This window comes from Egretta garzetta, unplaced genomic scaffold (genome assembly GCF_000687185.1).
Source record: "Egretta garzetta isolate BGI_Z169 unplaced genomic scaffold, ASM68718v1 scaffold64, whole genome shotgun sequence".
In the NCBI taxonomy this organism is placed as follows: Eukaryota; Metazoa; Chordata; class Aves; order Pelecaniformes; family Ardeidae; genus Egretta; species Egretta garzetta.
Window position 1 is genome coordinate 1,194,550 of NW_009259596.1, and position 22,568 is coordinate 1,217,117.

A 22,568-nucleotide genomic window follows, 5' to 3' on the forward strand; every position below is an offset into this window, starting at 1 on the left:
CTTACCTTTGCAGATCACCAGATGTTGACGTTAACCTAAGTGTTCCATTTACCGCCAGCCCACATGTGTCAACACTGACCTGGATCTGCTCCAGGAGGTCTTAATTTGTCCAAATGTACTCCTAGCTATTCGTAAACCTTTTGCTCAGCCACACGTTGTAACTCTCAAATCAGCTATTCTTTATTGCGCACGCATTGAATCTCATGTTACACTTCAGAACTCTGAGCCAAAGTCAAGTAAATAACTCGGGAGCCGGAGATGAGGGGAGAGGGAGCAAGAAGTCAGAGCTGTGTAAAATACTTGAAAGGCCTCATTAGATGTCAGTGTAGCTGCTGCATTACATATCGGTTGTCTCTGTCAACTGATCTGTTTGAATCTGTGGTACTTTGAGAGATTGCAGTTGACAGAACAATATCTACCGCCAGTTCATGTGACAAAGAGGTGCTTAATTTTTTTGATCTAAAGGTGTTGACTTGCTTTGGTGGATCTTATACTTCCCTTTCACATGCGCCCCCCAGCTGTTCTTACGTCTCAGATCTATGTTTTACCCATTGCTGTGGTTAGAGGGCTGATGTGTGAATTCAGATGAGAACTTGTAGTGGCTTCCTTACCTGTCAAAATGGCATCATGGAGAACACCCTAGGCAGAGGTAGAGTGGGGCTGTTTGTCGGTGTCTTCAATGGTACCATTTCAGAGATGTCAGGATAAGAAATCTTCTTCAAGCTAGAATTTCAAGTAAGTGAAGCCTTTTTTTTAAGTGAAAACAAGTAACACTGGATCATCACAAATGGCAGCAGAAAAGGTACTTGAGGCAAAGCCTGCAGCTGCTCCTCAGGAAAACCAGCCTTTCAATTTCTTCATAACCACTTTAAAAGGATAAATCTTTTCTAGTTTACATCTTCTTTTTCTTTTGATCTTTAGACTCTGCTACAAAATTTACTGATATTAAGATCTGGATTTTTGAAAGAGGGGATGTAATCTGGGCATGACACTAAGATGCTGGGACTACTTTCTAACTTGGTTTCCCAAGCTTCCAGACACATATCAACTGCTGAGCCTTCCTCACCTCTTCTGTTATAATATATGGTTGTTATTTATGTACTTCAAAAGGACCGGTTAATTAACAACAGCTTGAAGAGTGATTTCAAGATGGAAAAACATGGCAATTACTGCAAACAGTAAAGGCACTGCAGGCTAATTTTCACTGATGATAATGTTGATTAACAAATTTACAGCTCTAATAAACACTGTTACTGCTTTTGAGCGCAAGAGCAGGTGAAGAGTTGCCATGAGAACTGATGCTGCTCAGTGTGCTGCAGTCCAGCGCTACTGACATCTCTTTATTATTATGACAATTGTATTCATTGATTACTAGGAGTAGATTTACCAAAGTGAGGGACTGTCACTCCCTCATCAACTCTGCCTGATGGTGTACATGCTGTGTGTCACTTCGAAGGAGCAAGCACCTTGTGACAGTCTCACTCCCCTTCCTCCTTCTTCTAGCCACCTTGTGATGGGCTCTCTCCCAGGTGGATGCTAACGCAAACCACCAGAGGTGTGTAAGGCACCATGGAAACAGGATGCTCTATAGCACAAGGAATAATTTATGAGCATTGCCCCTTTTCTGTTCTCAATGCTAATCGCCAACACCCTGACTTTGTTTAACCTTCTTTTCTTAAAGAGATGGCAGGTTTCCATGTTTTTATGTCGAGGCATTTTGCAATGACCCGGGGCAATATTAAGGAGCTTCTACTCAGTAGTCAAGAATTTCAGGATACCTTTTTCATCTTTTGGGTTTTTTTGTTATATCCAGCTCTAGTAAGTAGTCCACTGAGTAGTGATAAATGGATTAATGTCGAAGGAATATTTTCTATTTCCCTAAACCAGCTAAACTTCTCATTTAAGAGGGGTAAATATAGGTACAAACTTCCACTTCTTTTCAAACTCTGCCGTGTCAGTTAATACCATATTGGTTACTTGTTGGCTTAGCAACACAATTAAAACCATATTTTAAAAAGGAAAAGACATTCTCTGCTTTCTCATGAGTAACAAGCTGTATAGCCCTTCTCTGCTGCCCTGTTCTAATTTTCAGTGAAATACTGGCTTTCTTTAAAATAAGGAATTTTTTTCTCACCGTTATGGTCATTTTAACTAAAGCAATTGCTGAAAAACTTGCACCTTTGACATAATCTGACTTTCAGATGATCAGCTGAGAAGAGAAGAGCAGTCATTCTTGTCCTTTGTATGGCTCTGTTAATGTCATCATGTAGCTATGGCCTAATGTAAAGGGTGTGTATGTTATAGGGAGCTTGGTTTGGAAGCACAGTTCTGCCTCCTTTCAGCTGTGTGGTGTAGCCATCAAGGCAGGATAACCTGTCTATCTCTCTTGTCTGCCCCCCTAGGCAGCATTGGGAAGGGGGTAGCTTGGATTGCTGTCATGGGCTTCAATGGGTTTTCTGTGACTTTGATCCTGCTCATGGTCAACAGATCAGTGTCTTGCTGTGTGAAGATCTAGGCCATGAGATTTGAACCCCAGCGGCTGACAGTGCTGGGCTGTTCCAGATGGATATGCTACAGTACCAAGATACAGGGGAACAGGGCTTGGCTCCATAACTCCACAGATAGTTGCAACAGCAGAAGACTGTGTCTTGCCTTTTTACCAGTATGAGGATAAATCAGAAGATCTCTAAATTCATCTGTGCACTGTGGAGGGCCTTTATGTGTTTTACTAATTTTGGTTTTGCCTGAACACCAAAGATGTATGATCAAACTTTACCCTCTGGAAATTATTTGCAGCTGCAGGTGAGTAGCTTAGTTTTCTTCCATACTCAGTGAAAAAACAGACCCTTTCAGAGAGCAGTTCAGAACAAGTATTTCTCTTAGTGCTCCAAGGACTGGTTTCTTTATCTCTTCATTGCCTAAAGACAAAGCCTAAGAATACTGTTTTGCTGATGTGGGTGCTTCAGTTAGGTAACGAAAACGATGCGCAGGAGTAGTTGCAGTGGGACTATTGCAGATTGCCGTGGTGAAATGCCACTCTCTTTACAGAGCGGAAATTGCCACAGTGAAATACCATTCTGTCTTTACAGGGTGGATATGGAAAAAATAGCCCTCGATTTATGCTCCCTGTGCATATTTAGAAGCAAGTCTGCTCAGCAAATGACTTAATGGGAGTTCACTGGCTAATTCCTATTATCACTGCACAGCCAAGTAGGCAGAGAGGAGTCTGGTTTGTCTCTGTACCATTAGCAAACAGGTAGTCCCTTACAAAGTCCTAATCAGTTGTAATGCGTAACACAACACAGAGATGCCGATGAAAGTATAATCTGCACACGAGGTGCTATATTAATAAGGGCCTGGTTTTGGTTAGTACAGCCTTTAACTCTGCTAAATGGAGCATGTAAGGCAAAGGACCAGATTAATTTTAGATCCCAGTTTGCGCTTGGAAGGCTGAACTGAGCTGATCTGATGAAGAGCCGATAAACAGAGACAATCACAACGTCATTTTTACAGGATCTGTACGAAAAGGAGTAGTTCTTTTCCTTGAATGGCTGCTCACAGCTCATCACCAGAAATACAGCTTGAGTTTTAGTTTTCATTTCATGCACCAATGTGGAGAGTGCATGCATTAAAAGAGAAGCTATACAAATAAATTCATAACATTAGCATGATGCAGTATGTCGTTAAAAAGATAAGTAATAAGGCTTGGGAATAATGTGAACAGCTTGATTTTTCCCTGACTATTACTTAAGAACTTGAAATGTGAGGTGTATTAGAGTTAATGAAAACCACCCTACATGAAATAATGACATAACGTAAGGGCTCTGTGCCTTTTTATCAGCACAGTAAAAGCAGAAAATACATACCACCCGTTGACTGAGCTCACGTCACAATATTTTGATTGCTATTAATAGTTACACGCCTCAGTAATCTTCAGGACTCTGGTACATCAGTCCTGAACCCACTACCTCAGGTGGCAGAACTAAGCCTCCCATAGATTTCAGTAACTGCAAAATGTAGCCTTAAACAGTGAACCTAGAAACAAGGATATGTGGTTATGTACTGAGCTGTCTGTGCAGTTGAAGTGGCAAAGTCCCTTGGTCCCTAGTCAAACAAATTTCTTATCCCCATTAATTGTAATTAGGGCTATGTGAGAAACAAAGTTTTGGTATTCTATATTTAGAAATAAAGGATTTCTGTTTAGAAAAATGGGGAAGGGGATGTTTATTATATGCAGCAGTCATGCACTCACCTATAAAGTGGGAGTTGCAGCTAGGCATCTGAGCTCGCAGCTGGAAGGGTGTGCTTGGTGGGTGTAAAGCTCTCTGCTAGCACATCCAAAAAGGACTACAGTCTCAGCATTTGTCATTTTACGGTTTTGGCTGATGCTAGTGGCTCCTCTCTACCTATTGATTTTTACACATTTTATCCGTAACAGCAGAAGTTGTCTGCTGCTTTCAGTGCTCTGCTGACTTTCTTTCTCATCCCCTTGGTCCTTTTTCAGACCTGCAGCTGCCAGTCATCACCCCAGAGTGCTCCGGCCAGCCTGGGCTGCCAAGGGCCAGCGCCGCAAGCAGCGTGCCCCAGGTCGGCGGCAGGACAGACAAGACACATTCTGCCCATCTGCAGTCCTGGTGGGAGCAGAGCAGGAGCACGCAGCTGTAAGCTAATGATACCTCTCCCTCAGAAACTGTGAGGGCTTCGTTGTGCTTTTAGGTGGGAGGCAGGGCCGCAGAACGTAGCAAGAGAGGAGACCGCAGCAGGTGGAGCACTTGGATGTATTGTGTCTCTTATACTTGTATAATGCTTGTTTCTGTACTAGCCAAGTTTGAACATTTTGTGTGTCAAGTCAAAAGCCAAGTCTTTATGTTGAGAGCATTGAAACACCTGGACAGGTAAATACAGACCCAGAGACACCTCTGCAGGTTTAGGTCTCACAGGGACTGAGCTATCTCCTGCTCCCATCCCTGCCTTGCCGTTACTGCAGACACGCATACGTAGTCCTTTGCCTCCCTTAAGTGAAGAACTAAGAAATACTTGACAACTGGCTGTCCAAGTGCTGTTTCCTATGTTACAGTATCTCACAAATTTTATGCTCTGAGGCCCTACCATTCTGCAGCGGGGAGAAAAAGTTCTCTTTAGGATAGATATTATTAGACTCCCTTTACAGATGGCAAAATTGAGATCCAGAAAGGCCGCATATTGCCAAAGATTACACAGAAATGGGAGGAGAGCCCTGTGTCTTTTACCAGTAATCAGTCTTAGAGACCCATAATTTGTATAGTCATCTTCTCATTGCATTTGCTATGAGGTAGGTACTCAGAGATTTTAATGGGCAGAATAATAACCACATTTGTGAATATGCCCAAATATAGCTCAGATTTCCCCAAGTAATAAGCTTTTAAATTGCAGATTTTTTTCCTTGGGTTTGGTTTTATTTTCTGTCCTGTTTCTATGGCTGATTCTTTTTGTATGGACTATGGGAGCTCTAGACCAGTACCTAGAGAGCCCTGTCACTTCCTAGACAAAGTTAGCTTGCATAGTTATTTTATGTTTAGCTGGTTTATTGTGGGTTATTTCTAGGTGTCATAGTCACTCGCAATATTTGGAATCATAGTTCATGGCTTTCATTAGGGAAAGCATGCACTACCACACGTTTGTGTCTCCATATTACGTTGAAGAAAGTGCTAACAATAGTGCAGTCTTCCCATAGTTTTTTGTTTTTTTTTTTTTCTGAATTCATAGAATCATAGAATCACTTTGGTTGGAAAAGACCCTTGAGATCATCGAGTCCAACCTTTAAATTCATTACAAAGCAGTGTTGAATTTGGGTACCTTGACTATGCACTTCTGTTATTTAAGCTGCTTGGATTTCTTTAATGTTTTTACCTTCACTCTGAACGTCCTGAGTTCGCAACAATTACAACATGCCCACAATTGCATTTACCTATATATACTCTCGGATGTAACTCTTTCCTAACATCGTTGCTTTCTATGAGTGGAAATTCAGATTTTAAAATACTGAAAGCAATAAAAAGACTTGTAAAGCTTTGGTCCAGCCTGCTTGGATTCATCTACTGTGTTGTTTAACTCAGGGGAAAAAAGGCTAATTTCCTATTTCAACTAATTTCACTATTTCGCTATTTTCTTATAGCTCATTTTCTTCATTTGCAAAAGCACTTCATTAATACTGTGTATTCTTATTACTTTCCAGGAATCAGGTATCAGCTTCACCAGACCACAAGGATATCCTTCAAGCTCAAGACTTTTCTGTCATCATTAAAGCATATGTGCTTGTGACATCCTTAACACCTCTGAGGGCATTCATTCATTCAACCGCCACTGTCTGGCATCCACCCAAGAAGAAGCACTTTTCTGTAAAGGTAAAACATTTCATTTCCTAATTTTTCCCTCTTTCAGGCAAATAACAGAGACAAAAAAAATCCCCAGAAAATATCTTTCTTCTCTTTTACTCCTTCTTTATTTGCAGTGTGCAGCTGACAAGTGAATATTCTCCTAATATACAGCTTTCATTTCTCAGAATGAGTGGGGTTTGATTCATGAAGGAGGGAAGAGTTGCCATGTGCAGTGGGGGTTATGAAGGGCCCTGGGATTTGCTTGCTTCAGAGCCCATTTTCATTGGTGACATTTGACAGCAGTTGCAAGGTTTTCTCTAAAGCACAGCAGGGGGGGTGCTGTCATGCAGTAACCTCTTTTGCCCGGATATTGACAGTGTTGTAAAAGAGGAAAGTAAATATTTAAAATGGTTTATTTAGATTTCTTTTTTTAGGTGAAGTAAAACAGAATGGAGGAGGGTCAGGGTACTTCTGAGTAAGGGGAAGGAAGTATACCATGAAGAGGGGGGGCCTCCCATGGTGTCTAGGTTTCATGAAGGATGTTTCACATGTGCCTTAACTGGATTAATTCTGGACACCTCCAAGTCCCTGGAGAGATCTCCCCTCTCTCTCCATGTCTAGTTTGCTCAGCAGTCCTATGGATTTCCAAACATTCCTTTGTCCTTTCAGCAAGGAACCATGCTTGCAACATGGCAGCTCTTCATGAAGGAACTACAATTCTGCAGCTGCTCCTTCCCTTTTGAAGGAATAAAGTCACAAAGTAGCAGTGATTTCTTGAGGTCATGTAGATCAGCTCTTGCAGCAGCCATCTGAGGATGGGTGCACTTTGCCCATGTAGCCCTCTTGGGGTAGAGCAGGTCTTGGCTTTGGGTCAGCCTGAGTGTTGTGATGCCTCTGTCAGGGCTCTTGATGATGCCAGTCATTTGGTATGTTCTATAATTTTAGCTCTCAAAGTTAAGTGCCTAGTCTAAGCTCCTTATCTAATTCTAGTTATTGGAGAAACAGACACCTCTAGAGAACAAATCATCCCACCCAATTTAGACACTAATTTTGGAATGAGATGAGTTTCCTGCTAAAAGTGTCTGCTTCCTTCCGTGTGCTGTGACATTCTTAGAGAACATGCCAAATTCTAGATTGCCAAAATTAGGTGAGATGAACTTACTTCCCTTTCTTTCCCCCCTCAGAAACTATGTAGGCCCAAGAAGATATGTTATTTTGCCATCTATTTTCCACTATCTAGATTTAGGAAAACTAATGGTCACTCACCTTCAAACCTTGGGATTCAGTTTTGTTTTATGCTTATTGAAATCGCACAATGTCCAACAGTATCACTATTGCAGCTGAAGTAGAGGCTACTTTAAAGGCTAGGAGTCATTAGTAATTGTGATATGGCTCCGTAAAATAAATTCCACTGAGGGAAGTCTGCTGAAGGGGGTCCCAGCCACCCTTTACAGAGTACTTTGGCAGCTGAAGAAGCAATAAAAATGATAAATAGAAGCAGCAGCGCATCTACAGTAGTTCCAATCTGGTTACTGCTGCTGTGATGTTATATCTTCCACAGCTTTAGGCAGATTTGTCAAAATGGCAAGAAATAAACAAAAAATAGGCACCACAGAAAGCACATTTGTAGTGATGTATAGATTGAAATGCAAATTAACAGAATGATGGAAAGTGGGGTGTATAAGACTGTCTCTCAGCATAAACAGTGTGCCCTATAAAGAACCTGGGAGGAGTCTCCAGGAGAAGTGAGACACTGGGAATTCACAGAGTGGCCAGAGACCACTACTGGGAGAATCATAGAGAGGCTTCTGTGCTTGGTGCAGAGGCATCAGTCAGAAAACAATACTTGGGAGAAGGTTTGAATTCAATTGTTGATATCCTTTGGGATGAGATTGCATCAAGTTGCTCATAAACACCATGGAGCCGTCACTTGTTGCCAGTGGGACATACAATGCCAGCAGAGCCATCTCCTCTCCCAACGTAGCCAGTGGAGCTACGCATATTTGTACCAGCCAAGGAACCTGGTCCGGAAAGCTCCTAAGCTTTTACTTTCTGTTGTGTAGGAAGGAAAAGTGTTTGTTAATGTTGTGAAGCTCCAACCTGTCAATAGTCAATAATGACAGGAAGGATCTCTAAGACCTGTCTTTTGCTGATTGACAGAATACCCATCAGTGTCACTGGGGACTGAATATGCCTATAGAGGAGACTTTGGTCTGAAAAAAATTGCTGGTGTTTGATGTGTTTTTCCCCAGGAGCAGCTGACTGAATTATTTTTTTTTTAAATGAACAGATAAGAATAATTTTAATCTGCTACATTGGCATCATAGATACGCTGCTTTCAGTAATGTTGCACAATTATTTAAAGACCTCACCAGTGTATTTAGGCCTTTGGTCAGCAGATTTTCTCATCAATACCAGTATAATCATACTATTATTGATGAGAAATTGATCCACAATTGTGGTTAACTTTGTTACAACATTACTATCACGAGCTCAGTGTGTTAATTTTAAAATTTGATCCCCTGTGTACACCAACCCTTTATGGTTGCTACAAGTAAACAGACTGTGGTATACATGAAGGATATAAGAGTGGAGACAGAGTACCAGGTGATATCAAATGATTAACAGAAACTGTGTAAAGAAAAAACAGAAGTTTAATTAATTAAATAATACTGCATTCCCCACTGCTTCTTTGTTAGCAAACTATTATAAATTATTTACTTATCCTAATCATAATGGCAAGGCTTCAGAATAACTCCTTGAATAAGCATTGGCCAAATGGCAGTTCAGGAAGAGTTCAAGTGTGTTTTGCTCACCATCTGCCAGGTTTCCTCCGGATTATACATATTTTAGCATCAGAAAGCACAGGAAGCTAAAGCCTGCACTGGCATGTGGGTTTTGTGTATAGTCAAGGAGTGGCAAAAGTGTGACTCTACTCTTGGGCCCTGGCTGGGAAGATGCAGGAGATACAAGGGAGAGAATGGCTTTCTGCCACACAAATGTTTTGATATGAGACTTGCATAATAGCCTTATTTCCTTGAGGAAATTTGGAAACCCCTTATTTAGACCATCTGTGCTTTGAAAAGTTAATAATAGAATAGAAGCTTTCTATTTTGCATATGGTACCAATTAAGGGATGGGTCTTTGTCAATGTATGCAATAATACCCTTCGTGTTAATCGACATTCTGCGTGTGTATTGAGCAGAAGGCTGGCCCCTGAATATTCTTCTGTTTTATAGAAGCTGGTGTGCGAAAGAGTCGTTTATGATTAATTATCTCAAGGTTTAACACACTGTGAAGTGCTTCCTTTGTCCTGCCATCACCCTTTCCCAACCTGGTCCCAGTTCTTAACGAAGGGATGCACTTTCGTAGCCTTTAGCGGCGCCACATCCTGCATCACCTGCGAAGGCTCTTCTGTGCTGTCGGCAGCTTTGCACGGCCCCCTCTCTGGCTCACCACTCCTTCGCTCATCCAAAATAGACAGTCAGGTGTCTCCTGGATTTGAATTCCTTGACTGGTGTACTTGCATAACCCTCGACACCCTCAGCTGAAACTATGCTCTTAAGTGATTTTCCAGCTGCTCAGTGGAGTAAACATAATTTATTAAACCAGTTTGCTGTTAAGCTTGCTGTGGTATAAGTCACTGTAACTATCACTGAAATTCTATCTGTGTGTATTAAACATTTGGAAGCTTGAGTAAAGAGAAATATTTTTTGTGCTTCCCATACATGCAAATAAAACTGACCCTTACCTACCCAGGCAATAAATCTTTTAATATGACGTGGAGGTCTGGCTTGGAGCCGAACACTGGGAAAATTAGGTTGCAGTATTGCCCTCAAGTGGCCAGTTTTGATACTACTTCAAGTAATAGCCACAGATACATAACGTGAAATGGAATGCGAACATATGTGCAAAATAAGAGCAAAATGCTTAGAAACAGCAGAAAGGCTCAGGATTTTCTGTCTTTGTCTTATTTTTTAATTTCATATTCTTTCTCTGTCACTTAGGAGAAAATGCAAAAGAAAATTGCCATCAACTCTTAATCAATTAGATTGCAGGGTTATTTAATAAAATTAAATCGGTTCATTAGGCTCTGTAAGAACTTAGCATATGCATTTCACTGTTCTTGCAAGTAGCCTGTGCAGAGAACCAAATGCTCTAATGCTGCCCTGCCTGGGAGACTCTGAATAACATAAATGCCATCTCTGTTTTCTGTCCTCATGGCATCCAGAGCCCTATCATTTCTCTTTTCACTGATATAAGAACAAAAGTCTGTCTAGACTGGGGGAGATCAAAGACATGCTTAGTCTGACATTCTGTTTCTGGCAACAACCAGATGAGAAAACATCATGAAACTGAGTAACAGGACAAGCACGAAGCGATACTCGTCCTTAGGCAGACTATAGATAGGTATTTCTGGTAACCTGCAAGGTAAGACACGCAAAATTGGAAGTGGAATATACATCTTTAAGTTTAATAAGCTCCAGTGGACTTTTATGCCGTGCAATTCTCTACTAGATTTTTTAATCCGTTAAGGCTTTTGGTCTTCCCAATGTCTTGTGGCAATGAGGATCTACAGATTATTTATGTGTTGCCTGAGAAAGAATATTTGTTTGCTTTAAAGATTCTACCTGATTACTTGATTTCATATCCCTAATTCTGAAGAGGAAGAATGAGTAATCCTTCCTTCTTTTCCTTCTCCATGTCTGTGCCAGTCTGTCATGAAGTGCACAAATAAAGTTAAAATTCTTCCTGGAGTTCTTTCCTGTTCTTCTCGTTATGAACATCCCAGTTTAGCCAGTAAGAGCTCTAGAATCATTATTCTTTGTAACATGGATATGTCACGAGTAAGTCTTTACACTCTTATCCAGGCCCTTAGCTCTCTGCTTTTCTCCTAGACCACAAATCTTCTCGCTCTGGCTGTTCAATCCCCGCAGCTCTGTAAGCATGCCCCTCTGTGGCTCCCAGCTTTCCCAGACCTACCTCTTCTTATCCTCATTCTTCTCATCTTTCCTTCTTTGCTTTCCAGCTTCTCTTAGTCAAGCTGATCCACTTTTGCTTCTCACAGAGAGCTGGGAAATGCTGTTAGTAAATCACCTTTACTTTTCCACTGAGAAGTTGATGCTGCATTGGGAAGCTATTCTTAGCTCAGTCTCAGTCAGAGGACCTAGTTTAGCGGTTGCTGAAGCTAGTGAGTGGCTTTTTGTCTTTGGAATTAGTCAAAAGAGCAAAGATCTTTAGGGGGAACCTTTCTCAGATGGCCTTTTCTCCTCCAAGTAAATAGTTATAAATATGTTAAGGGACGAGGATTTTTTTGTCCTGAGCTATTAAATAACATCTCTTTAAAAAATGTTATGTAAAGAAAAAATATACATAAGTGGGAAATATACTCTATAAAATACCTGAAAAATACCGTGGCTTCCCCCTTCATCAAGTGCCATGTTAGAGCTGCAGAGAAATGCCGCATCGTAACAATAAATCAGGGGTGGAATAAACAGACCTACCTAAAGCTAACACTATAAACCTATGATAAATTTCTGCACTGTTTTCTCTGTGATGTATTCTGGAACCATTGTCTTTATTATGGGTACATTTTTCTGGCCTTCTATGTGGAACCAGTCTGTATTCTTGCAGACACCATAGATATTTAGATACCTCCATGTGTACAGTCAAAGAGATTCTTGGTTGTGTGTTAAAAGAATATTTTTGTATCTATGAACGACAACTTACACCCAAAAGTATTTGGTCTTGGTGAAGAAATTTCGCCAAATATAGAACCAGTAAGAAGAATGAAAGTACAAAAATTGACTGGGAGTACAGAGCCTATACTTAAAGTTATCAGAGACTGATTGAATAGATCCAAGTGAAAACATCTGCAGCTATTTTCAAGGAGAGGTAATTACCTTAAGCCTTTTGAGACCCTGCAGATCCAACTGATCAGAAAGACTGCAACAGCCCTGATGCATAACAGAACAATCTGGAGAGGACACCCTTCATTACTTCAAAAAGGGTCATTCCTTGAAACCAGAGGTCATGCTTTGGTTCCTCAGATGTAAACCTTTCTCTCAGATAAGATCCTGATATCATTGTCTGCCATCTAGTTTTGAAGGCTACATCTAGGAACCAGCAAGGTCCTTTCAAAATGTATTCATACAAATCCTGTAAAGTATGATGCACCAAATCCCAAAATGTAAACCTCAAAATTACACTGAATTACTCAGTAGCTCCAATGGCCTCTGTCTTCTATCTCTTTGCCTCCTGGGTAAAATCAGAGCTCAGCTACACCTCCAAAGGTGTGCCGTCCCTACTGTTGTAAGAAAAAAATTAATGAGTTGTCGTGGTTTAACCCGGCTGGCAACTGGAAAAAAATTAACGAGTTCACACTGTTTAACCACAACCAGGACAGAAGTGCCTAACTGGTGATATGTAATTAACTGGCAACCAGAAATAATAATACACTCACTATCAATTTCAGTAACAGGTAAGCAATGATACCAGACACTTCAAAAATGTTAATAACCATTGCACATTTCTAAACATCTTTCTATAAATCCCCCTGAACCTACCCACTCACCCACATTTACCTCTGCTTAGAGAAGTGGGGGCTTCAGCTCTGCCTGTACCAATGTAGCGCCCATGCCCATCCCAATACCCTAGTATTCCCTGCAGTCTAGGGCAGAAGCTGTGATGCCAGTGGGCTGTCTTCTGGCAGTGCCAAGACCAGGTTTTGACTGCTGCTGTTTCCAGGCTGAAGTCTCCTTCCTTGTTTCAAAAGTCACTTTGTAATTTCCTGGGTACTGTTTAACCTCTCTGGTGGTCACCTTCCTCTTTATCATGGTAAGTTTGGGACAAACATCCTCCCAGATGGTTCTGTATATGCCAGGTGCACAGGCATGTCCATGGGTGGGCAATGTATCTCCCACCTGTCTTCAGTGGTATCATTTAGATTGCCTGTACCATCATTGGAGGAACAGAACAGTTTTAGATTGCAATTAATGTCATCATTTTTAGATGTCTACCTTAGGATGGCATAAATTACGCTCTTGAAGCATCTGTGTTCTGCAGTGAGGATTAAAAGGAACCTAGACAGTTAGCTCGTACATAGACATAAGCCATGTAATCTGGTAGGGTGAGGTTCCTCTACAGATTTTGACACCTGATGTCTTCTGTGGACTGTTGGTATAGACGCCCAGTGCACGCGGTGTCTGGCTGTGTCTGCTGCTCAGCGCACTCTGAACAGGCCCTCTAAAACACGGGGTGGAGGTAGAAGGGGCTGGGAGATGGCCGTCTAAATCAATTCACACCCTTTTGCAGGGAAATCCTCAGCTGGTCATTCTGCTAGCTGCCCCAGGCTGCCCCAGCATCTCACCTCAGAAAGTCATTTGCAGAAAAACTGCCAGAGGAAAATCGTCTCAAGGGAATTACTTGAACCACCATAGCATCCAGCCCTGCGGATGGCACACACTCTTCCACTCTCCTGGAGTGTCCATGAGTCTGTGCATGAAGCTTGCAAATCAGAATTCCTTTGTCAATTAAATTGCATTTTTTTCAGTGTGTCAGGCCTTTAGCTGGTGGTTCAGTGTGGTTTCGAGGAGCCAAAGGGACCCATGTCACTCAGATCATAAACCTTATTTTAATGACAGCAGATTTTAAAAAGTGGATGTCAAAGCGGATAGAGGAAGAGCATTGCAAAATTAATATTGAGTTAGCCAAATCTTTTTTTTTTCCAATGGCTTATCCTAAAGCAAAAGTAGTTATCAGTGAGCAAAAGGTCAGTAAGTTAAAATTAATCTTAAGAATATTTTTAGTTCATTCTGCCTTTAGAGAAAATGTGTGCTTGATCCATGTAATTTGACTGCATTTACACACTTTCTGAAAGGCATTACATGAATATGTGGAACATGCCTCCAACTGTATGCATGCAGCATATGGATGAATGTCTTCAAGCTCCTGAGAAGTCTTGCAATTCTGTATACAATGGCGTCATTGTACAAAATATTTCTGCACGTCTGCATTAAGTTTTATAGCCTTCTAAAATTTAATCCCTATTCCTCTGCTTAAAAATTTGCCAGCCGGAGGTCAGCTTTCTCCCAGACTAAATTCCTGTGATTGTGACCAGTTTTTCCCATTCTGTCCTCTTTTTTACTCTTCAATGCTGCTTTTAAGCACGCTCAGCCAATAGCAGAGTTTGAGTCTTGCTGGACAGGTAGTCTGTGTCCTCTGAAGGTGGGAGAACAAGCATCAGTTGGGGATCATCTGAAGTAACCTTCAACTCAGTGACTTTAATATTTTGTAGCTGAACACAGATATTTATGGATCTTTGTTGGGCATGCTCAGAAGAACCTGAGATTGCTGCAGGTTTTCACACTTCATGCCTCCTAATCCATATACTCTACATTTTCCCTACCAGTTGCTGAGAATCCAGTAGAATTTGTAAGAGTCAAGCCTAACCTGAAATGGTTTAAATAGGATTTTTTCATGAATTGGAATTTAATCTGAAGTATTAATCTCTTGTCTCTATTGGTCCTCAGACTGACTAAATATTTATTTTCAGTCATTGGCTTAGAATGAACATTGACCTTAAGCCTGGTATGCCCTAATGAGGACCTGTTGAGCACTGTTTCTTTTCCAGTCTGGCTAAGGAGGACTATAACTGAAATGCAGTTCCTTGGAAAAGCCAATTTTATTTTAATGCATGTTGTGTTAGAAACAGTTTGCTATTACAGCCAACAGCATGCTGTGAGTGCAAATAGGGCAATTCAGCCTGTCTTCCATTAGTTCTGACTAGATATATATGCATCATGTATCCTTTGTGTTGAGGTCCTAAGGGATTGATTTATGGTGAGGAGCAAATGAGCTGATGGGGCTTTTTCTGTCCTGCTTTCCCTTCCTTCCAGTAATCTCCACCTCTCCTTGGAAAATTCTGCGACTCCTTATCTTCCCTATGCAGCAAAACAACCAGCTTCTTGTGGAGCCCCTCAATACCCACTGCAGATTTAGGAAATTAGAGAAAAGGTGCAAGCTAGCGTAGCACAAATGTGAGTGATGTTCATTATCTGGCAGAGATGCTGGAAATAGTTGTCAAAGTCAGCTGGAAAACCATCATGTAGTCCCACCTTGGTGACATGAGTCTTCATTTTGAATTTTTTATGTCACACGAACCAGTTTAACTGGTCTTCACCTGAACAAGGAACTGAAATGGCACAATTTCACTCAGAGATGAATCTAAATCAGAACTGATTTGAAAACCGCAGCTGCTTGTTCTTAATCTTTGTACTGCTCTGTGGGAGAAACACGGCTTTGGCGGTCTTAGACTTCGGGAAGCACAGACTCCCTCTCAGCCTGTTGTGGCAATGAGATGGAGAGTGATCTGAGGATTTGCATAATCTCTTTCTAAATAGCAGTTCCGAGGCTCTTTTGCCCTAGAGACTGATGGAATTGCAGTACACATGGAAAACTTTCTACAGCATAAAAATACAGTGTGCTGTAACTAAAAATTTCAAAATTATGCAAATATCCAAAGGGCAGAGTTGAGGCTATATGTGCAACCTTTACTTTGCAATTTCCTGGCAGTCAGAGGTTTGATTTTATAACTTAAGTCACATATACTGTTGTCATTTCCCTCCTACTGGCATTTCAAATAGCTTTATCAGAAACAGGAGAAAGAGACCTGGGCATTTGCAAACCTTCAGGCCAGCTCTGTGCATGGGACACGTTTCTTCTGGTCAGTAAAGCTTGGGAAGGGAACCACCATAAAACCAGAGGTGGTAAGGACAGGAAGACAGGCAAACCAACTTCCTACCCACCGGTTATTTACCAGCACAACAGAATGGAGTTACAGGAATTGAAGAGAGCAAAAAGCAAAGGAGGATCAGATGCATTAGCTGCATACTTGAGTATTTCCCGTGGCTGGCTGTAGGCAATGATACAGCATTTTTTTTAAAGGAAAGTGTAAAATGCTTATTACATTTAACTGCAATATGCTGCCTGAAGAAACTGAAAGCCATTCATCCGTGCCAACGCAGACCAATGTGCTCGGCAGTATTCATGCTGACAAGAGGAGGCTCCAACACTATCTAGGAAATTCTGTGGAGTGGAGTGCACAGAATTATGTTGTAAGATCTGGTGTCAGCACAGTGAAGGCATCATAATGCATGACCAGTAACTAGCAGTGTACCTTAGGGGTCCTTACTGGGTTCGTTCCTGTTCAACATCTTCGCTAAATGTCTGGGTGGTGGGGCAGAGTGTACCCTATAATGACACAAAACTGGGAGGAGTAGCTGATACAGCAGAGGGTTGTGCTGCCATCCAGAGGGACCTTGGCAGGCTGGAGGAATGGGCTGACGGGAACCTCATGCAGTTCAACAAGCAGAAGTGCAAAGTCCTGCACCTGGGGAGGAACAACCCCATGCGCTAGTACACGCTGGGGGCTGACCAGTTGCAAAGCAGCTTTGCAGAAAAGGACCTGGGGGTCCTGACAGACACCAACTTGACCGTGAGCGAGCAATGTGCCTTGTGGCAAAGAAAGCAAATCACATCCTGGGTTGCATTAGGAGGAGTGTTGTCAGCAGGTCGAGGGAGGTGACCCCCTCTAGTGGGTCATGTAGGATAGGTGATAATAGAAAATATATAATTGCATTTCTAAGTCAGTTTAGTAGAGAAATTCCTAGAAATAATCAGATTTTTTTTCTTTTCTGAATATCAATACAAAATATGTTCTGTGCATACTTCATGTGCTTTATCTCTGCAGACAGTACTTTTATGCTATATAAATGTATCTGGTAATATAGTACAACTAAATTATCTAATAGTTTTACACAGTTCAGACATTAATTCTGTTCTGTGCAGTGTGATGTTGTGGTTCCAAGGCAGCCCCTTTCTTAGCACGAAGGACTCTGATGCATTGAAAGCTGCCTGTGCCCCACTCTTCACTGGGGCTCTGTGTTGCTCCAGTTCGGTTTTGCTGAATCACTGTCTGAAGCGATGGGATGGGTGAATTCTCATGAGTGATGAAGGATACCGAGAGGACAGTGTTAGGCAGGCCAGAGAATATGCCACTGGGAGGATTCACGAGTCTAAAATCCGTGGCATGTGCAAGAGTCCAGTCAAAACACAGGTGACGGTGGCTGATTATTTTTCCAACACCTCTCTTCTATATTCTTTTAAAGCTTGTAAACCTGGGGCAAGGATTCATAGTCAAAGTCAAGTGGGATAGCCCTTAGCACAGCGTGTTAACAAGAGAAAAGGCTTTTACTCTGAGTATGCTATTACACACTGCTGAAGAAATAAGGGTTTGTGGTTTCTGTTGCCTAGAACCAGTTGACAGCAAAAGCTTTTATCCAAGTGAGTTTAGACTCTGAGCAATATTTTTTAAAACCATTAATGCCAAGTTTGTTTCTGATACACTTATTTGTAAGAGTCCTCCTCTACTAGTATGCTGCATGGAGCTTTCCATGCCTCTTTTCTTTACTGTGCAAATGAGTAAGAACTGCAGTTTACATTCTAAGGCAATTTTTTATTTCTTCCAGCCTTTTAATTTATGATGCCAGGCACCGATTTACTCTAAATGTTAAAAAATATCTGTAATCCCTTTCACAGCTGCAAAGGTTTTTTGAGATATTCTTCAAAAGCAGTTCTCCGCAGCAAGCCTTCAACAACATGAAGGAAGCTATAAGCAAACTTCTACTTATAACTGAGGTCTTCAGTGAATCATCTGCCTCAGGACCAAATTCTTTCAATCAGTAAGTGACTTGCAGTGGTCATTGCTGTGCTATTGTCAAGATAGCTCCTTAGAACAGAACAAAAATTGTAGAGGGTACATGACTCCTAAAATAACAAATTCCCTCTATTTCATACTTCCTTATAGAATAAAATGAGGATGTTCTGCATGTAGGGAATAAAACTCTTCAATATCTGCGGTGTTTCTAGTTTGCAAAAAGGTTATGATGAATACCAGGCAGTAGAAATGAACAGAAATCACTCACAACTGGGCTAGTCCTAGCATATATAAAGCTGTATTTCCCTTCAGTAAGCCCTCTGTCATATGTCAAATATGTAAAGTTAGAGTAGCCCAGATGGATCAGAGCTGGCTACGGCAGGCAGTCTGAACAAGAGACCCGGTAGAATACTTTGTGAAATGGACCTTACGACATACACCTAGGCAGCAACAGCCACTTTTCTGTGGGTTTTAAATTATTGTAATCACTTCTGTTTGAGTATTACAGTTCTTACAAGTAAATCAATATTTATTATGTAATATTTTTGTTAATTAAAATTAATATTTGTTCTATATATGTTATGTCACATCCCTGACATTTTTATGGTAAATAGTAAATAAGTTGCTATTTACTACATTTTTATGTTTTATAAAGCTATTTAAGAGCCCAGGTGTTTTAGTAGCAGTAATATAAAGCTCATTATTTGACTTAAGCAAGTTGGGAATAAAGCTTACATTGTGAGTGGAGAGGGTAGCGAGGAGTGTAACAGGTATGGAGCTATTTTGACAGTGGTCCAAACTCTAACATTTTTTTACCAGTGGGATGGATGTCTCTTGTTTTTGTAACCCAAGACTTGCTTAGAGCTCCTGGCTGATGCCTTCAAACATCCCCACAGCTGTAGTACAACTCTTTGGCTTCAATGAGCCCAGAGAGTTTACCCTCTATTGCCCTCCAAATGTCTTCAGACCTTTTGCAGGACCTCATTCTCATTAAAAGGCATTTCCTCCTCCAGTGTAGTTCACGCCCCTCACTGATTTAAAAGTCAACCATATAAATACACTTCAATATAGCACTGTTTTCATCGGCTCAAAATCTGACTCTGTCTATGTTTAATGCTGCTGGCTCTTCTTAGAAATTTTATTTAGTGTGGATCACATGCTTTCTCATGACCTGTGTGTGTATGTTCTTGTGTACGTTCTCTGGACCTCTGTGTGTATGTCATTGTAGCATATATTTCACAACAATACCTAACCTCACTGACTCTCATTCCTGTTATATTGCATTTCAGATGCAGACAATGTTTTCAAATGCTAACCTTTGACATTGGATTCAGCACTTCCATATACCCAGTAGTTCTTGAGGTGAGAAAATTACACAAATTATTGCCTGACCCTAAAACTTCCACCAAAAAGCATACAGCAGGGAACCCTCTCTGACAGTTGCCTACAAACCTCTGAGAAATGTTCAAGTACATTAATATTAATTTTGCCCAACAGTGGAGAGTTGCTGCAGGAGAAACAAATTTTTAAGGGACAGAATTCCTGTGATGAAGTTCACCACACCATTGAAGAGTGCAAACCTCTCAGTTTTAGCATTAGGGGATTATCACCCCAGCTGAATATCAGCTAAACAAAATCCATAGGAAGCACTGCATGCAAGTAGAGTTAGGTAGTACCTGTGCCAGAACAAAGAGGAAGGGAGGAAGTTAAAATACCACCACTGGCTTTTAATACAAATTAAAGCTCCCCATGATTCTATGATTCTATGAATTGCATTGTACTTCTCCAGTTCGTCACCTGCTTTGACCTCCACTGTGCCGCCTTCTTCCTGGAGGGTCCTCAAGGCTCTCAAAACCAGAGAAATGTGACCTGTGGCATAAAACCCCCATGCCAATTTTTTACCACTCCTGCCTCAGAACAGCCTGGCAGTAATAAAAATGGTATGGTTTTCCAGCTGCTTCTCATTACCCCTGTATATACATATGAATATATATATACACACCCTAGTTATATAAAATAGTTGCCCACATTTATTATACACAAAAGGAAAATAAAATTTTGTAAATATATCCTGGGAAATTACAGGAGAACACTTTTAAAATTCATCCTCATTTAAAATCTATTCAAGTTTCTAGTAACAAAAGTGCAGTCAATCTCTCCATCCTTCAAAAAACAAAGATCCTTTAAGCACAAAGGAAAAATGGATATATGAAAGAAAGTTTTCAAAATTAAAAAAAGCCATGACGACAATATCCTTAATTAGTCTGACAAGATGTGCCTAGCTAGTATAAGAAATGTGACATGCCATTACTATTTAGGAAGCGTATACCAGGCTGTAAAAAAATTCTCCCAGGAGTTTCTTAAAAAAATAAACATAAAGCATAATATCTACCTGCCTGTATAGTAGTCTCAACCATCAGCCTTAATCCATAAATGTACAGCAGATCAGTAGTGTTTAACAGTTTCTTATGAAAATACAAATTAATCTAAAAAATAATGGTTGATAATTACTGTGACATTTGACTTTGTATAGTATCCTGTGGAAACTGTAGTAAGCACACACCCCATGCAGCTTGAATTTATATTTTTGTTTACGCTAAAATATTAATTTATTCATATTTTATAAACATGAGTTTATTCACTGTGTTTATCTGTTGTAAAATTTATACCTTCATATGTAGTAACTCCTAAATGGCTCAGAGAGTTGAGTTAACATATAAGGTGACATCTTATTTCTTTTATCAAATTTCAAATCAAACACGAACAAAAAGCTCTCACATGAGAATGCAATATTGTACTCTATCCACTGGAGGTCAGCAAACATTGTGGTGTGTAGTTCTGACAGAAAATGTGGTACAGTATTTATTTGCTATATTATAATCCTATCTGTTTTATTAGTGTTGTTATGACTTTTTTTTTATAAATAATTCCAGTTTGATATATGTGGTTATGAGAAGATTGGACTTCATATCCAAACTATAAATTCTTATATTGTTTTCCAACAGGTGCACGAAAACTTTGACTTTCAAGATGAGGATGAATCAAATATTCAGGACCAAAGTTTCAAAGAATTTCTTTTTGAAGATACTTTTAAATTTCTCTTATCTAATGAATCCTCAACATCCAGTTTCATAGAAGCTTTACAAAAAATATATGGCTCAGCTGTGAGCAAGGTAGTTCATTCCACCTTTTCCTTATTATTAACTATTTGAAAATATTTCATTCTAAATTGTATGCCTTTCTGAAATTGTTGATGCCAACTTACAGAATGAGGGATTCATTTAATCAAAACTATCTGTTACTGAATTCTGGGGAAGTCATGAATAAAGCTGTAATTATATTGAACAATCAAATTTTCTTCAATAAAAATTCCACTCTCAAATTATGTCATTTCCCAAAGTACAGTAACTTAAAGATACATTTAAAACTTTAACAAAGTAATTTCCCTACCTTTTTTTTAAATGGTGTTTTTTAATAAACAGGTTTTTGTGTTTTCATAAAGCTGGAACTGATTTACTCAAACGAGTAGATTCACAAACACCAGAATTAAATTTTCTTTCCTACAACTTTGTGTCTTACTCTGAATGCGAGGTCCACTTGCATAGGGTCTGTATAAATTTTGCATCACTTGTGGAATCTATTTCTGATGAGCTGGGAACTCCTTTAGCAGTATTTCTCTCAGTCTGGGCACTGGTAAAGGGGCATTTCTGAGGAGTCCCCTGCTTTCAAGACTTACAGACTACATTGTCCTTGTGACTTCTGCCTCTTAAGCAGGTGAGACTAAAACAGGGTCGTGGGTTCTAAATTTATTACAGGATAAAGTAGGAAGCCGCAGACGTATGCACATGTACAATACAATTACCTAAGTCTGTTTTCCGTAGGAGACCAGACCACATTTCAAGCTGTTCAATTCATTGCCTATACCTTAGGCAGCCTCTTCCCGTGGTAGTTTCTGTGGGTTCTTTTCTACCCAAAGCTAATGCACAGTCTACTCCATTCTAGACTGAGTAATGGGAAGAGTTATCAAGGAGCTGGCTTGACATGACTTTGGATAAGGTTAAAACAGGTTGAGAGCTGCTGTAACTTGTCCCTTTGATCACCAAAGGGATTGGGGTCTAATGAAAGCACATTGCTTTCCATGTGATTTCACCAGAATATGCTGCCCTTTCCTTCATAGGATGGAACTTACCACAAAGAAGATGAGCAATGTTTGTCTTTGGAAGAGATAAATTCAATGATTACTTTCATAAAGGAGCTGAAGAGTCTTGGACAATTTGAGCTGGTAAAATAAACAGGATTGTGCTGTATTGGATACATTCTCTTTATGTTTCTCTTTCATTATCATTCTTTGCTGTCTCTGCCACATGCATTAGGCTGAACAGGGAAACAGGGAGATAGAGATTATTCTGATTTTATTTTGGAGTATTTTTGGAATTTAAATTAAAGGAGATAAAGATATAAAACAGAGAATTTGAGTTGAGGATTCATTGAAAAGG

At 40.3% G+C, this 22,568-nt stretch overlaps 1 protein-coding gene across 1 annotated transcript in view; it reads left to right on the forward strand.

Moving 5' to 3' along the window:
- CPED1 (cadherin like and PC-esterase domain containing 1) overlaps nucleotides 1-22,568 on the forward strand; it is a 152,154-nt gene that overhangs the window by 45,797 nt on the left and 83,789 nt on the right. The window contains 6 exon segments of the mRNA XM_009638151.2: nucleotides 4,505-4,661; nucleotides 6,215-6,383; nucleotides 17,955-18,097; nucleotides 19,362-19,434; nucleotides 21,078-21,245; nucleotides 22,250-22,354. Coding sequence (XP_009636446.1) covers nucleotides 4,505-4,661; nucleotides 6,215-6,383; nucleotides 17,955-18,097; nucleotides 19,362-19,434; nucleotides 21,078-21,245; nucleotides 22,250-22,354 — 815 coding nt within the window.